The sequence below is a fragment of the Hyaena hyaena genome, unplaced genomic scaffold (assembly GCF_003009895.1).
Source record: "Hyaena hyaena isolate Hyena2069 unplaced genomic scaffold, ASM300989v1 scaffold_558, whole genome shotgun sequence".
NCBI classification, from domain to species: Eukaryota; Metazoa; Chordata; class Mammalia; order Carnivora; family Hyaenidae; genus Hyaena; species Hyaena hyaena.
The window spans coordinates 666,360-683,226 of record NW_024081188.1 but is presented as its reverse complement, the minus strand read 5'-3'; the positions used below and the strand labels follow the sequence as shown (position 1 = coordinate 683,226).

General features: G+C 41.0%; 1 protein-coding gene across 1 annotated transcript in view; it reads left to right on the top strand.

Moving 5' to 3' along the window:
* Positions 1-16,867, top strand: part of LOC120247957 (NLR family apoptosis inhibitory protein) — a 36,181-nt gene that overhangs the window by 17,382 nt on the left and 1,932 nt on the right. The window contains 9 exon segments of the mRNA XM_039256075.1: positions 908-989; positions 2,716-2,773; positions 2,862-2,963; positions 2,966-4,969; positions 8,170-8,286; positions 8,289-8,336; positions 10,298-10,450; positions 10,786-10,872; positions 12,700-12,864. Coding sequence (XP_039112006.1) covers positions 908-989; positions 2,716-2,773; positions 2,862-2,963; positions 2,966-4,969; positions 8,170-8,286; positions 8,289-8,336; positions 10,298-10,450; positions 10,786-10,872; positions 12,700-12,864 — 2,816 coding nt within the window.

The window sequence follows — 16,867 nt, the reverse complement described above, 5'->3', positions numbered from 1 at the left end:
GAGAGAGAGAGAGACAGCGTGAGCAGGGGAGGGTCAGAGAGAGAGGGAGTCACAGACTGAAGCAGGCTCCAGGCTCTGAGCTGGCAGTCAGCACAGAGCCCGACGCGGGGCTCAAACCCACGAACCGCGAGATCATGACCTAAGCAAAAGTCGGACGCTTAACTGACTAAGCCACCCAGGTGCCCCGCAAATGGTTTTTAAGTATATTTGTGGCCATACTCTATATTCATATTGATAGAGCTTTCTAAAAAATAGATGTTTGACTTCAGAATGATTTTAGATTTAGAGTAGGTACAAAGATAAAACAGAAAGTTCCTATATTCTCACATCCAGTTTCTTAAATTACTGTAATATATTTGATTTAAATCACATTAGTATATAGCCAACATTGGTACATTACCATCAACTGCAGGCTTTATTTACACCTTAGGAGTTTTTCTACACGTCCTGTTTTTTGTTTGTTTTGTTTGGTGTTTTCTTCTCTGTTTTTGATTCTTTAGGTCCATGTTAGTTTCATGGATGAGTATTAAATGTGCACTCATTCCTCCAAATTTACTGGCTGTCTGCACTGTTACTTTGTGAACCATCTGCATTGCTGTTGATGAGAACCATTCTAAATGTTTAATTTTTGCCATTAAAAAATTGGTAACGGTGGGGTGCCTGAGTGGCTCAGTTGATTGAGTGTTTGACTCTTGATTTCAGCTCAGGCCATGATCCCAGGGTCATTGGCTCCAGCCCCAGGTCTGGTTCCGTACTGGGTGTGGAGCCTGCTGGTGTGCACGCACTCTCTATCATAAAGGAACCCCCAAAACAAAACCCACAAAATTCTATAACAGTGTATTTGAAAACCTAATGCAAATGCTTAGTTGCATTCAACTGTTTTTATAACTTTTAACTTTGTGCTTAGTTGTCAGTTTCTCCAAAATCTGAAGTCCTGTGTAGAGGAGATTCCAGACCTTCACAACCACCGTGAACTTTCTGAATTAAAGGTAATGAACACCAGTACCTTATTCATTTTAGCAGTATGTGATCATTTGATAGAAAACTTATTTGTTTGTTTGTTTAGGGAGAGAGCCAGAAGAGGGGCAGAGGGAGACGGAGAGAGAATCCCAAGTGGGCTCTCTGCTGTCAGTGCTCACTAATGGTGAGGTCACCACCTGAGCCGAAACGGAGTAAACGGAGTCAGATGCTTAACCGCCTGAGTCACCCAGGCACCCCTAGAAAATGGTTTTTGAACAGGAGTTGCTCATCCTACAGAAGGAAATATGTTCTACAAATATCTCTTATGCACCTATCATGTACTAAGTATAGATGAGGATACTACAATAAACAAGTAACATCTAGAAGCTAGCTTCAGGAAATGTAGTCAGTCCCTTCTATTTTGGGGCCCAGACTCTTAGACCTAGATCTGATTAGCATCCAGGGTACCTTGAGCCTGGATCTTTATTTACAAGACCATGAAGTGTGACTTGCTCTTTGGGTTTTCTCAGGGCTGAGAAGATAATGTTTTTTTTTTTTTTTTACAAAAGCAAATGATCAACCAAATCATAAATCCAGATAATAGGCTGGTCCCTTTAAACTGAGACATCCTGGGGCACCTGGGTGGCTCAGTCGGTTAGGTGTCTGACTTCGGCTCAGGTCATGATCTCACGGTTTGGTTCGTGGGTTCAAGCCCCACGTCAGGCTCTGTGCTGACAGCTAGCTCAAAGCCTGGAGCCTGTTTCAGATTCTGTACCACCCTTTCTCTCTGACCCTCCTCTGCTCACACTGTCTCTCTCTCTCAGAAATAAATTTTTAAAAATTAAAAAAAATAAACTGAGACATCCTACACTGTTCTGAGATTGAAGTCACAGTTAATCTAGTACTTGTGCACACACCTCTTATTTGAGGCTGTATGTTAGGTCTTTTATGTCTGTCACCCCACAAAAAGAAAGTAACTTGATCTGCACTTGAATGAAAAACAAAATTGAATAAAAAAAAGTGTCGGGATTTCTCAATAACTTATTTTGTAAGAAACACAATCATTCTATATTCCAGGTATGTAATATTAAAAATATTTAATATTTAATATTAAAAATATGGATTGTGGGATCCAGCTCTGTGTCCTGCTTAATATTCTCTGTCTTCTTCTACCCCACTCTCACTCTCTCTAAACAGTCAAACAGTCAGGGGCGCCTGGGTGGCTCATTCGGTTGAGCGTGCGACTTCGGCTCAGGTCACGATCTCATGGATCGTGGGTTTGAGCCCCGCGTCAGGCTCTCTGCTGACAGCTCAGAGCCTGGAGCCTGTTTGGGATTCTGTGTCTCCCTCTCTATCTGACCCTCCCCTGCTCATGCTGTCTCTCTCAGAAATAAATAAAAAACATTAAAAATTTTTAAATATATAGAAAAATTTTTAAAAATGTGAATAACTATGGTCGGAAGCAGCACTCAGTATTCTCTGGAGGGCCCATCTCATTGCCCACATCGTGGTTCTGATTGTCTGGAGAATAACCACTGCCTGATTCACCCACAGCATGTGTCATACATGGGCCACCTAGGAGACACGTGCGGGTATTTGCAGATCATTTATTGTTTGATATCTGTACCATTCTTCCCTTTAATCAGCATAAATATTTGAGGGGGGGCTTTGTTGAGATGTTTGGTCCCCAGCTTTAACATGCTGCCCTACTGTCTTATACAAAGTTTGATTTAACAGGGGATTTTATTTTCAAAGGAAACCACAAGTGAAAGCTATCGTGAGGATTCAGCAGCAGTTAGTCCTGTAGTGCCAGGTAAGGATGCTGAAGGGGCACATGGGACGATCGGCATGTGTACATCTGTTTGTGTGTAGAGGATCTGCCTTTTTCCTTCTCTCCATAGCAGTGGCCCAGCGTGAAGCCCAGTGGCTGCAGGAGGCAAGGAACCTGAGTGAGTGGCTGAGAGCATCCTACACCAGTGCCAGTTTCCGCCACATGTGTTTGTTTGAGTCTGTCCCTCCCTAGCCACCGACCATTTGCTGGGCTGGCCTTAAGCCTTGGCCTTAAGACGCATCGGCAGTCCTGTGCAAGAGCCTGTGGTGTTACCTGAGGTCCTGGCCAACTTCAACTCTGTCATGTGTGTGGAGGGTGAAGCAGGTAGTGGAAAGACAGTCCTGCTGAAGAAAATAGCGCTTCTGTGGGCATCAGGATGCTGCCCCTTGCTAAACAGGTTCCAGCTGGTCTTCTACCTCTCCCTTAGTTCTACCAGACCGGACGAGGGGGTGGCCAACATTGTTTGTGACCAACTCCTAAAGACAGAAGGCTCTGTTACTGAAGTGTGCCTGAGGAACATCATCCAGCAGTTAAGGAATCAAGTGTTACTCCTTTTGGATGACTACAAAGAAATGTGCTCAGTTCCGCATGTCCTAGAAAAACTAATTCGAAAAAACCACTCATCAAGGACCTGCTTACTGATTGGTGTACATACAAACAGGGCCAGGGACATGCGCCGATACCTAGACACGATTCTGGAGATACGAGTGTTTCCCTTTTATAATACCATGTATTTATTACGGAAGCTCTTTTCACACGATACGAGTTGTCTGCAAAAGTTTATGGTTTACTTCAGAGTGAACGAAAGCTTGCAGGGAATTCACAAAACTCCTCTCTTTGTCGCATCGATCTGTGCTAACTGGTTTCAGTATCCTTGGAACAGATCCATTGATGATGTGGCTGCCTTCAAGTCATATATGGAATGCCTTTTCTTAAAGTACAAATCGATGGCTGAACTTCTCAGAGCAACTGTGTCCTCTTGTGGTGAGCTGGCCTTGAAAGGGTTTTTTTCAACTTGCTTTGAGTTCAGTGATGATGACCTTATAGAAGCAGGAATTGATGACAGGGAAGATTTAGTCACGTGCCTGTTGAGCAAATTCACAGCCCAGAGACTAAGACCGGTCTACCGGTTTCTAAATCCCACATTCCAAGAATTTCTTGCCGGGAAGAGGCTGATTGAACTTCTGGATTCTGAGAGGCAAGAAGATCAAGATTTGGGACTCTCTTATTTGAAACAACTCAACTCATCGATGATGGCTATAGGTCCCTACAGCAATTTTTTGCGTTACCTCTCCTGCCACTCTTCAACAAAGGCAGGGCCAAAGATTGTATCTCACTTGCTGCATTGGGCAGATAATAAAGAGTCATTGGAGATTACAGCAGAAAATGATGACTACCTGAGGCACCATCCAGGAATTTCAGGGATGATGCAGTGTATGAGGACGGTGTGGCAAATGTCTCCTAAAGATTACTTTTCAATCGTTTCAGAACAATTACTGACTCTTGCCATAAAAGCTGCTTATCAAAGCAACACTGTTGGTGCCTGCACTCCATTTATTTTGCAGTTCCTTCAAGGGAAGACCCTGAATTTGGATGTACTTAATTTGCTGTATTTTTTTGACCACCCAGAAAGCCTATTACTGCTGCGGAGCATCCGGGTCTCCCTAAGAGGAAGTAAGGCACACCCAGCAGGTTTTCCGTTCTTGGAAACATATATAGACACATCTAAGGCACCAACTGTTGATCAGGACTGTGCTTCTGCCTTTGAATCTGCGAACCTAAGGAAGAGGGATTTAGCTGAAAAAGAAGAAAACATAAAGCGTTTTCGGAACCAGCAACTCGTGAAACCACCCAACATCAGTGCTGGCTACTGGCACCATTCTCCAAAGCAGTACAAGATCCCCCTTCTGGAAGTATGTGTGTCTGACATGGCCGCCGTGGACCGGGAGATGCTCAGGGTTCTCATGGTCATTTTCTCGGCCTCGCAGCGCATTGAGCTCTATTTGGACAACAGCGGGGAGTTTATGGAATACATCCGCCCGGCTCTGGAGCAGAGTAAGGACTCTGTGACCAAGTGCTCAGTGTGCCGCCTGGAGCTGAGTGCAGCAGAACAGGAATTGCTCCTCACCCTGCCTGCCCTGGAGTCTCTTCAAGTCTCGGGGACAAGGCAGGTACCAGGTACACCTGGATGTATCTTAGATGGCTATTCTGATGGGTTATTTTATTTTCTCACTCTTAGTTTTAGGCGGATGGAAACTTCTGAAAGCATGAGACCATAAATGCTGTCTGATAGAATAGATATAAGATAACCCTTGACTAATTTATTTTTGTCAGTAGTACAAATTAGTGAAAGACCTCTAACTAAAAGAATGCTTTTCAAATAATTGAGATAAAATTAAAATATTAACCAGTGAAGGCTTTTTTAAAGCTTGTTGATTGATTGATTGCACGTGGGGAAGGGGCAGAGGGAGAGAGAGACAGATCCCAAGCAGGCTATGCACTGTCAGTCTGGAGCCCAACTCAGGCTCAAGCTCACCAACAGTGAGGTCATGACCTGAGCTGAGATCAAGAGTGGGCTGCTTACCCTTAAGAGCCACCCAGGTGCCCCTCCCATAAATGAAGGCTCTTAATAAACAGACTCAAATTACTTACTAGTAAAAGGATAGGGCACCTTGGTGGCTCAGTTGGTTAAACATCTGACTTCGGCTTAGGTCATGATCTCACGCATCCTGAGTTTGAGTCCCACGTGGGCTGACTGACCTCGAGCCCGCTTTGGGTAAAACAAGAGCCCTGCTGCTCTCGCTCTCACTCTCTACCCCTTGTGGGATTCTCTCTTTCCCTCTCTGCCCCATGCTCACTTGTCCCCTCTCTCTCAGAAAAATAAAAAATAAATAAATAAATTCCATGTACCATGATGCTTGAGAATTACCATTACCCTACCTGCTTATCAGAAGAAAGGGCTTGTACTCGCTGGAAAAAAATTTCTTACTTGTGTCCCCTTTCACTGGTCTCAGCAATGTTTGAGAGGTTTCAATGTAGACTTTGTGTGTCGTGCATTAAATTTATTCCTAGGTACTTTAGATACTTTTGTAAATAGTATTTACAAGTTTTTCTAATTTTCTGTTGCTAATATGGTTTTGGTTTTCAGTGGTTTGTTACATACCTAGATGTGCTATGCTTTGTGTCATCTTCTGGAGGGTCACCAAACATTATTAAGATATGTGGGTAGATATTTATCTTCAAAATTAGAAAAAAATTTCCTCTTTTTAAAATGCCTTTTTACTGTGAAATATTCATAACATTTAACATTTTAACCATTTAAACTTTTTTTTATTACATTTACTTGTTTTGGGGAGTCTAAGACAGAGCATAAGCAGGGGAGGGGCAGAGAGAGAAGACAACAAAGAATCTGAAGCAGCCTCCAGGCTCTGAGCTGTCAGCACAGAGACTGATGTGGGGCTCGAATGCAAACTGTGAGATCATGACTTGAGCCGAGTAGGACTCTTTAACTGATTAAGCCACCCAGGCGCCGGCATTTTAACCATTTTTAAGCACGCATTTTAGTGGCATTAATCACATTTCCAGTGTTGTGCAATGAGCCATTTTAACCATTTCCAGAACCTTTCCATGATACCAAATGGTAACTCTGTACCAAATAAACAATGACTCCTTCCTCTGCCAACCCACCGATATCTATTCTACTTTTCATCTCCATGAATTTGTCCACTCTAGGTATTCCATAAGTGGAATCCTTTATTATTTTGTCTTTTTGTGTCTGGCTTGTTTCACACAGCATAATATTTTCAAGATTCATTCATATTGCAGCCAGTATCAGAACTTGGTTCCTTTTTTTTTTTTTTTTTAAAATGTCTTCTTTATTTCTGGGAGAGAGACAGCATGAGCAGGTGAGGGTCAGAAAGAGAGGGAGACACAGAATCTGAAACAGGCTCCAGGCTCCGAGCTAGCTGTCAGCATAGAGCCCGACGTGGGGTTTGAACCCACAAACTGTGAGATCATGACCCGAGCTGAAGCCGGACGGTTAACCGACTGAGCAACCCAGGCGCCCCAGAACTTGGTTCCTTTTATAGCTAATCTTCCACTGTATGGTATATTTCATGTTTTGTTTATCCATTCATCTGTTGATGGATACTTGCTTTGTTTCTTTGATTGCAAGCAATGCTGCTTGCTATGAACATGGGTGTACAAATACCTTTTTGAGATCCTGCTTGCAATTCTTTCAGATATATACCTAAAAGTGGGATTGCTGGATGATATTAACAGTAATTCTAATTTTTGTGGAACTTCTAAACTGTTCACCACAGTAGCTGCACCAGTTTACATTCCCACCAGCAGTGTATGAGGGTTTCAGTTTCTCCACAGCTGTGTCAACGCTTGCTGCTATATATATTTTTTGAATTAGAAAGTCATCCTACTAGGCAAGAAAACGTATCCCATTGTGGTTTTGATTTGCATTTCCCTAATGACTAATGGTGTTGGGCATCTTTTCATGTACTTACTGGTTACATGTTCTTTTTGAGACATGTCTATTAAGTCCTTGCCCATTTTAAAAATAATTTTTAATGTTTATTTTTGAAAGAGAGGGAAAGAGAGACAGAGAGCGCACGAGCATGGGGCAAGGACAGGCAGAGAGGGAGACACAGAATCTGAAGCAGGCTCTAGGCTCCCAACTATCAGCACAGAACCCGATGTGGGGCTTGACCTCATCAACCGTGAGATTATGACCTGAGCCCAAGTTAGATGCTTAACCTGCTGAGCCACCCAGGGGCCCCATTCCTTGCCCAGTTTTTAATTGTGTTACCTTTTTGTCTTGAGTTGTAGGAGTCTTTGTATATTCTGGTGGTTAAATTCTTAATGGACATATGCAAAGTATTTTCTCCTATTTTTGAGACAGTCTTCACTGTCTCCATAGTGTCTTTAAATGCACAAAAGTTCTAAATTTTGCTGGTTTTGGTAGCATATCTAAGAATCCATTGTCAAATCCAAGGTTATGAAGATTGACACCTATCTTTTCTGCTGGTGGCTGTTCCATTTTGAGTTAGTTGTGTATCCAGTGGTGGGAAGTAGGGTCCAAAATCATTCTTTTGCACGTGGAAGTTCTGTCATCTGAGCACCGTTTGGGAAGATGTCTTATTTTTGTGCACCTAGAGTACCACAGGGCTTCTCATAGAGCAATCAGTAGACCCTACAAAGGGTAGTATGTTTGTATACATGCTTTCTAAAAAAAAAGAATGTTTTATTGTATGTGGAAGGTTTTCATTTGAAAATACGAAAACAAATTGATGACTGAAAATGACAGTTGAAATTTTCCATTTCGAATTCCTTAGATTAATAATGGCAAACTGTGTTCTGCTTTCTAGATAAAGTTTTTACTAATTTGGACAAGTTCCTATGCCTGAAAGAACTCTCTGTGGCTCTGAATGATCAACAAAATGTTTTTTCACTCATTCCTGAAGAATTCTTCCCTCTCTACAATTGTTGAAATTGTTGGTCCGAATTTCAGCTGAGTATAGTCCTTCTAAACTAGGTAAGGATGGGCAATTTGATTTACTTGTTTTTACATCATGTGGAAAGGCAACTTGGCCAATAACTAAGATTTAAAGCTTCTGTAAATCTCGGGGCGCCTGGGTGGCTTAGTCGGTTAAGCGTCCGACTTTCGCTTCGGTCATGATCTCGCGGTTCATGGCTTTGAGCCCCGCGTCGGGCTCTGTGATGACTGCCAGCTCAGAGCCTGGAGCCTGTTTCAGAGTCTGTGACTCCCTCTCTCTCTGACCCTCCCCTGCTCACGCTGTCTCTCTCTCTCCTAGAAATAAATAAAAACATTAAAAAAAAAAAATTTAAAGCTTCTGTAAATCTCGAGTTGTAGCCTGTATCCATAATAAACTGTGGGACTAGCACTCTTCCTCCTTAAGAAAGCAGAGAGCTCTTGGCTGGCGCAGTTGGTAGAGCATGCGACTCTTGATCTTGGGCTGAGTTTGAGCCCCATATTTAGTACAGAGATTAAAAAAATCTTTTAAAAGCAAGCAGAGAGGTGTTGGAAATTATTGAGCCCTTACTATATACCTGCTAGGAATTGTTCTTTTTTTTCCTAAAAAAATTTTTAACATTTTTATTTATTTCTGAGACAGAGACAGCATGTGAGCAGGGGAGGGGCAGAGAGAGAAGGAGACAGAGAGTGTTAAGCAGGCTCCAGGCTCTGAGCTGTCGGCACAAAGCCTGACTTGGGTCTTGAACCCACCACTTGTGAGATCATAACCTGAGCTGAAAGTCGGATGCTTAACCAACTGAGCCACCCAGGCGCCCTGACATGCTAGGAACTGTTCTAAGTATTTTACAAATATTAACCCATTTAATCTTCAGAACCTTCTATAAGGTAAGGTACTATTAATGTTATTTTACAAGTAGGGAAATTGAAGTGTAAAGAGGATAACTAATTTGCTGGAGGTCAACCAGGTAAGGAGATGGTAAATGTGGAATTCAGACAGATCTGGGAGTTCTGACTATGACTAAGTCTGAGCTTTCACCCACTGATATTCTGTCTCTCCAAACTATTTTGGAGAATTATTTTGATTTTATTTAAGTTGCTCTTGAATTTCAACTTTCAGATCTTCCAGATTGGGGTGGGGGAGGTGAAACCTGCGGATTGGTAGCAATTTCCCTTTTCTCACCAGCCTGTCCTATTGATTGAGTTTGTGCAGCCGTCTTTCCTAAATCCATCTTTTCACAAAAGGACTTAGGTGTCCTCAATTCCTTAGTGTAATGAAGACTGAGCCCTACAGATTGAGGCAATGTAAATGTGGAATTACCAGGCAGAGTTGCATGCAATAAAATTCTTTGAAGCTGAATGTGGAAGTGGTAGTTTTCTTATACTTGTCAGTAATTTTTTTACATCAAGTCTAGGTTTGCTTCAGATTTGTCATTGCTTTTGTTTCTTTGTATCCTATTCCTACTGAGTAAATGCCATTCACATGCAAACTTAAGACTAGCATGTTAAAGACTAAGGTGACCTTACTGAGTCTATGCTCTTAGCTCTTCTTTTCTAAATGAGAAAACTGATCCTCAGTGTTAGTAACCAGGTGTCCAAGTTCACATAGCTCACTACTTACTTGCAGAACCTGAACCTGCAAGCGACCCAATTCTTGGATCATTACATCATAGTACTTACTTTGTATTGTTGAAACAGAAAAATATGGATAATTCTGATAGAAATTTGTAATGTTCTGGGGCTCCTGGGTGGCTCAGTCGATTAAGAATCTGACAGCGGCTCAGGTCATGATCTCACAGTTCATAAGTTCAAGTCCCATGTCGGGTTCTGTGCTAAAAGCACAGAGCCTAGAGCCTGCTTCAGATTCTGTGTCTCCTTCTCTCTCTGCGCCTCCCATGCTCGTGCTCTGTCTCTCTCCTCTCAAAAATAAAGATTAAAAAAATTTTTTTTAAAAAGGAAATTTGGAATTTCCTCTAATTTTTGAAATCTTTGATATTTTTTAGTGAAATTAATTCAGAATTCTCCAAACCTTCATGTTTTTCATCTGCAAAGTAATTTGATTTCGGATTTTGAATCTCTCATGACTGCACTTGCTTCCTGCAAGAAACTCAAAGAAATTAATTTTTTTGGATCATTTTTCAAACCCATCGCTTTTGGTAAGAGCTAAGATCATAAAATCTTGGTTTTAGATGCATTTGTATGCAGAGTCATATTAAGCACTTTTTAAAAGATAAATTTTATTAAATATGTAATTGAGGTCAAAGAATTAAGCTGTTAGATCTGATTTTACATGAATTTTTAAATAAGGTGTATTTGTATCTGTAAGTTTAAGTACTTGTAATTATCAGAATTATTTCCTAAGCTTTATTTGTCATACTGACTAGTAAAATCTGAATTACTGTACTGATTTCAGTCATTTAAAAAATAGTCCTTAAATACATTTGTTGGTATAAAAGATGTAGCTGACATAACTTTGTTTTCCCTTTTATAGTCACCGCTTTGCCCAATCTTATTTCTCTGAAGATACTAAATCTTGAAGACCAACACTTTGCTGATAAGGAAACATCTGAAATATTCGGTATGTTTGCAAAATTGTGCCTTTTACTTTTTATTCTTCCCTTGAAATCCTTCTATTTTGTGTAAACCACATGAAATCACTATAGGTATTAGCTGCCCTTACTCATTTGGAGGAAGGGGCAGGGCTGCTTAGCTTTGAGCCTCCAAATGCCTGATCTCACTTGATCTCATTCAAAGCAGTGTTCTCAGGGTGATTTATTTCTTCAGACACATATTTAGTCATTATAGCATGATGCAATCTCACTGTCCGGGGCCCATTCCAAACCTGCTAAATCCCTGTTATCTCAAAGTTTTTTGTAATATAGATAAAACTATCTTTGAAGGTTAAGAAAACTTAGTTTGTGAAAACTCAGAATTAACAAAATGCTAACTACAGAAATTGCCTCAATACTTAGTCAATTTTTTTTATGATTACAAAAGGAATGTGTGCTCATGAGTGAAGGATATAGCTCTGAGAAGCTGTATCAAATGATTTTTTTTATAGGCATAAGGGAGCAGGAACAGGGAAGTTAGAGTAGACAAAAACGCAGGTGGTTTGGTTACTGTAAGGTTACTTTCCTTTAGAGGGGGCGGCAGGGGTCTATTAGGCAGATTGCCTAACTAGTGCTGATCTAGTGATTCCTGATTGGCGGTTTTAGGTTCCATTTCTGGAACAGCTCAGACTCAAAATTAAGTCTTGGCTTAGTGATGAGGGGCTTGGCAAAAGCAATTCATTTTGGGCATTTTTCTCTTTTAACAGAGGACAATATAAGAGGAATGAGTGGAGATGGGGAGTATAGAGCAGCAGTGCTTCTCAGACGATAGCCTGATCACCTGGATGTCTTCCTCTTCCCTTCTCTTGCCTTCCTTGGGAGGCAGCATGTGGCTGGGGGAGGAGCAGGAAGACTAAGTGGGGCAGAGGCAAGATTGAGGGGCCAAGGAGGTGGCTGGCATATACAACAAGTTGGTTAAATGAATAGTATGTTAAGTATAATGAGAATCAAATTTCCTCACGGTTGGAGAAGGAATTGACAAATACTGAAAGGAGAGGGTAGAAAGAACTCTAAGGTATTAAATTACATGTAGGAATACTGGTGTGGACTCATGGTTTTTAATGTATATAAATCTATATACACACATGTAGTGAGCTACCTATCTCTATACACACACATATAAATAGCTCAGTGAAATGAGATTAGAAAGGATCCTAGTAGTAAGGAGTACCCCAAATGCCAGATCTTGACTCCTAAATACTGGCCTCCCTAAAAGGAACCAGGGTCCTTAGAAGATCTAGGACACAGAACTGAAAACCCCAGCTTAGAATACTGCTTGGATGCTAGAAAGTGCTAAAAACATTTCCATGCCTAAGGCCTTAGAAGGAGAAGCTTTCTAGGGATCAAGTGATCCATAATATACCATGCCAATGGGGGGGTCAAAGTGCAAAGATGTAACACTAGTGGACTGTGACGCTTTAGTGCTGGGAGGGAGAAGCAGAAATCACTGAGGCTGATAGCAGGAGACGGGATTGAAAGGAAGGTGGCTGAAGACATTTAAGGAGCTAGGGGAGTTATGTTGGAGGCTAGTAGAAACTTGAGTCTAAAATAGGAATTGGAGATAGGGTAGGCATTCTGGTCTTCAGTGCAGGAGAGATTGGTTGGGGGAGGGTGGAGGAATTGTTGACTGGAGGTAGCAGTGAGGATCAAGGTGTGTAGGCTGACCCTTTTATCTTGTCCTTTGGAGAGGAAGAGGAACAGCCTCCATGCTACATGGGGCCTCCAGGACTATGCCATGATTTTGAGGCTATAGATGACCATTGTTTGGAGAGTATCTTTTTTGTCTCTTCTCATAGCCTATACCTTAGGTTCTCTTAACAACCTGGAAGAATTGAGCCTTCCTACTGGGGATGGGATTCAACAAGTGGCCAAACTGATCATCCAGCAGTGTCAGCATCTTCAGTTTCTCCGAATTCTCTCATTGCAGCAGATTTTGGATGATGACAGCGTGATGGAAATTGGTGAGTTACCCTTAGATAAATGGTTTCAGCTTGCATTAACAGCCAGCGTCACTGGTCAAGCTTTCTGCTTCCAAATGTTGATAACCTCCTTATTTGAGACTATACAGTCCCTCGAGTCTGTTATTGACTTTGTGTTCCACATACCAGGCCCCATGTCTTCCATGCACTCCTTTTTACAGCACTTTTTAAAAAGTGAAGATTAATACACATACAGGAAAGTACATGAATCCTAAGTGTCCATATAGCTCAATAAATTATCCTGCAAACATACATGAAAATTTTGTTAACCATACTTGGTGAAAATCACCCAGATTCTGGAGTATTGCAAAGATCCCAGAAGCCTCCTTCATGTCTGCTCTGACAACATTCCCCCCCTTTCCATAGATTAGTTTCACTGTTTTAAACTTTTATGTAATGGAATCCCTCCCTGTATATACTTTCATTTACTTCTGGCTCACCGTTATATTATTTGTGATATTCATTTCATATTGTTACATGTGGCTAGAGTTCACTGATTTTCAATTGGGTATTTGAGTTATTCCCATTATTTGATTAATGTGAATAATGCTGCTGTGAACATTATTATGCATGACCTTTGATGTATACATGGAAGTATGTTAGGGGTGGAGTATCTGTGTCACATGGTATAGACAGATTGAGTTTTCCACAGTTGTACCACTTTACATTCCTAACAGAAGTTGTGTCACATTCTGGCCCCTACTTGTATTATGAGACCTTTGAACTTCAGCCATTCTGATGGATCTGTAGTAGTATCTCATTGTGGTCTTTTTCTATTGGTATATTTTTGTTTAACAATGGATAATTTAAGCAACTTAGATTTTTTGCTTTTTGTAGAGAGAGAGATGGGGAGAGAGAGAGAGAGATGAACAGGGCAGAGCGCGGGAGAGAGAGGCACAAGCAGGCTCTGTGCTGTCAGCTCAAATACTGACATGGGGCTCAATCCCACGAACCTGGGGATCATGACTTGAGTCAAAGTCAAGCTAGATGCTTAAGTGCCTAAGCCACCCAGACACCCCACCTTCTGTTTTTCTAAGAAATTTCACATTTGTCTAAAGTTTGAATATATTATTTTAAAATGTTTGTATGATATGTCGTAATATTACTTTTATTTCTGATATTGGTAATTTATGTATTCTGTTTTTTTTAGCTGGTTTATCAATTTTATTGCTTTCATTTCTGTTCTTACCTGTTATTGTCTACACACATAAGATTTTTGTCCTAACTTCTTGAGATGGATAGTTACAGTGCTTCTGGCTTTAGCTCCTTCTCACAAATTTTACATGTCATATTTTCAGTCTTATTTAGTTCAAAATATTTTCTAATTTTTGTTGCCTTTCTAAATAAGTAGTGTGGCCAAAGGAAAAAAAAAAAGGTATTGCTTAATTCCACTGTAAAGACAATATACATTGTATGATTTCAATTTTGAAATTTGTTGCAACTTGTATTGTGGGTCAATATAATACAAAATACATAATTTTAACAAATGCATCCATTTTCCCTTCAAAGAGAGTGAGGTTTCTGCCGTTCACATGAAATGTTGAGGGATGCCTGGCTGGCTCAGTGGGAAGAATACGACTCTTGATCTCAGGGTCATGAGTTCAAGCCTCATGTTGGGCATGGAGCCTACTTAAAAAGTTGAAATTATTGTTCAAATGTTTGATATTTTTATGGATTTTTATCTAATTGTTCTGCCTAGGACGGGTATTAAAATAACCCTGATTAATTTTCTTCTTTTCCCTTTAGTTCTGTTTTTACTGTTTTAAATATATAGGTCTATACACCTTTAGAATTTAAATCTAAGCATGTACAGATTTAGAACTGTTAAATGTTCCTGGCAGATCAACCCTCTTTATTTCTAGTAAAACTTCTTTCCTTAATATCAGTGACTTCATCATACTTTAATACAGTTGCTCCATTATGCTTTTGGTATTTGCATCTTGGCTTTTTCCTTCCTTTTAATCTTTTCATGTCCTTATATTTAAAGGGAGTCTCTTTAAAAGTCTATAATTAGGTGTTTAAATTTATTTTTTTTAATGTTTTCTTTTTGAGAGAGAGAGCTAGCAAGTGGGGGGTGGGGTGGGGGGGGACAGAGAGAGGGAGGCAGAGAATCTGAAGCAGGCTCTGCCCGGACAGCAAAGAGCCTGAGGTGGGGCTCGAACTCACAAACCATGAGATGAGGACCTGGGCCAAAGTCGGCTGCTCAACCTACTGAGCCACCTGGGGTCCTCCATTTTGCCTTCATTTTCGACATTTGTTTCATTGAGTATGGAATTCTACTTTGGTGCTCATTTTCTTGCACGTTACTAGCTCCTGTCATTTCTTTTGCTCAGCAGTCTTTTTTGTTGTACTTGAAGGTAAGGTATATCTGGCCCTGCTTTAGTGGCTTTTAAGTTTTTTCTTCCTTTGCTTTATATTTTGGCAGTTGCTCTGAACTGAACTATGTCCCTGAAAGATGCATGTGTTGAAACCTTAACCTTCAGAGACAGTCTGCTTAGGCAGCCAGAGCACAATACCCTATGGTGGCAGTTGTACAGTGTGCTTGTATGTGGATTTCTTTGTATTTACTCTGCTGGGGGTTTATAGATGGTGAATCTACGGCTTGATGTCTTTAACCAGCTTGGGGAAGTTTTTGGCCAATATGGATATAGCTGCTTCCCAATTTTCTCATTTTCTTTGCTCTCCTTCTGATAGAACTCAACCTAATTTGGGGTCACAGGATCAGGAAAAGCTTTGCTGTGGAAATGAGATTTCTATAGAGAACTGAAGAAAGAAGGGCCCAGACACATTTGGGAGGGGAGAGACTGAGAGAGCATTTCAAATAGAGGTAACCATTTGCATGGATTAAGGAGAACAGGTTTATTTAAAGATAGGCAGGAGTTAGTTGTGAGAAGGCACTGGAAAAAGCTTCCTAGGAGGTGTTAGAAAGGGTGAATCTCATTTTAGGACTACTCAGCCTTGTTACTTGTAAATGTTATTAAAAACAATGACAAGGCTCAGGACCTTCTCCTAAAAGCCTCTCTCCTCCCTTCTTTAAGAATACAGTAACGTTAGATCTTGTGGTCTTTTTCGTCCCCAGTGAATGAAATCATTATTATATCTACTCTTCTTGTATCAAAGCCTTCTTTTGAAAGTGAATCATGTACAGATTAGGGGTCTATAACCCCTGTCCCTCTTGGTCCCACAAGGGAGTGTTTCCTCTTTGCAATACCCAGCAAAGCAGGCCTGGCACATAGTGGGAACACTAGTATTTTTGGACTGAATACAGAATCCTTATTGGCCCATGGCTTCTTTTGGGGACACCTGGTAGGTCTGTTTTTTAACAATGCATAAAGATGGAACTTTGCTCCTAGGAGACCGCACTCAGACCTATCAAGGAACCAACTAACCAAACTGTGTGAAGTAGGGGTTAAGGCAAAAAGGAGGAAAGAAGGGAAATAATGTGGAAGGTCAGAGCTTTCCTACGAGTTCCACTAGAAGTGTCGTTCACGTGGGAGCATAAATACCTCGTGAGTGTTTCTCGAGAGACCTACTCAGGACATTTTCTCAGTACCTCTGTTTCTAAAATTAGTCCTGGTACAGCCATGAATTCTAGAGTATAAAAGCAAACCTAGCTTTTGCCCAAACTACGGAAATGACATTTAGCAATGAAAAACAAAACAAAAAAAACCTTGCTAGGCAGCCATTTCCAAAGTCAAGTCAACCTCTAGTAATTGAGAACTTCCTCTGCCAGGCTCCCATGTCTTTCAGAATCACTAACCTCAGTAACAGGAAGGTCCCTCTTAGGCCACAGGTACAGTAGCATTAGTGTACAGTAGCAGACTGCAAGGAGACGTTGAGGAACGTCACATCCTATTTTCTGTGAAAGAGGGGCCATGGTCGACACAGTCTCTCAGGTCCTACGTAAGTTAGTGTGTTTCTTGAGCTATGTTGTGCCTTGCATCTGTCCTCCTGAGACCAAAAGAGAAGTCCAGATTAGTGCAAA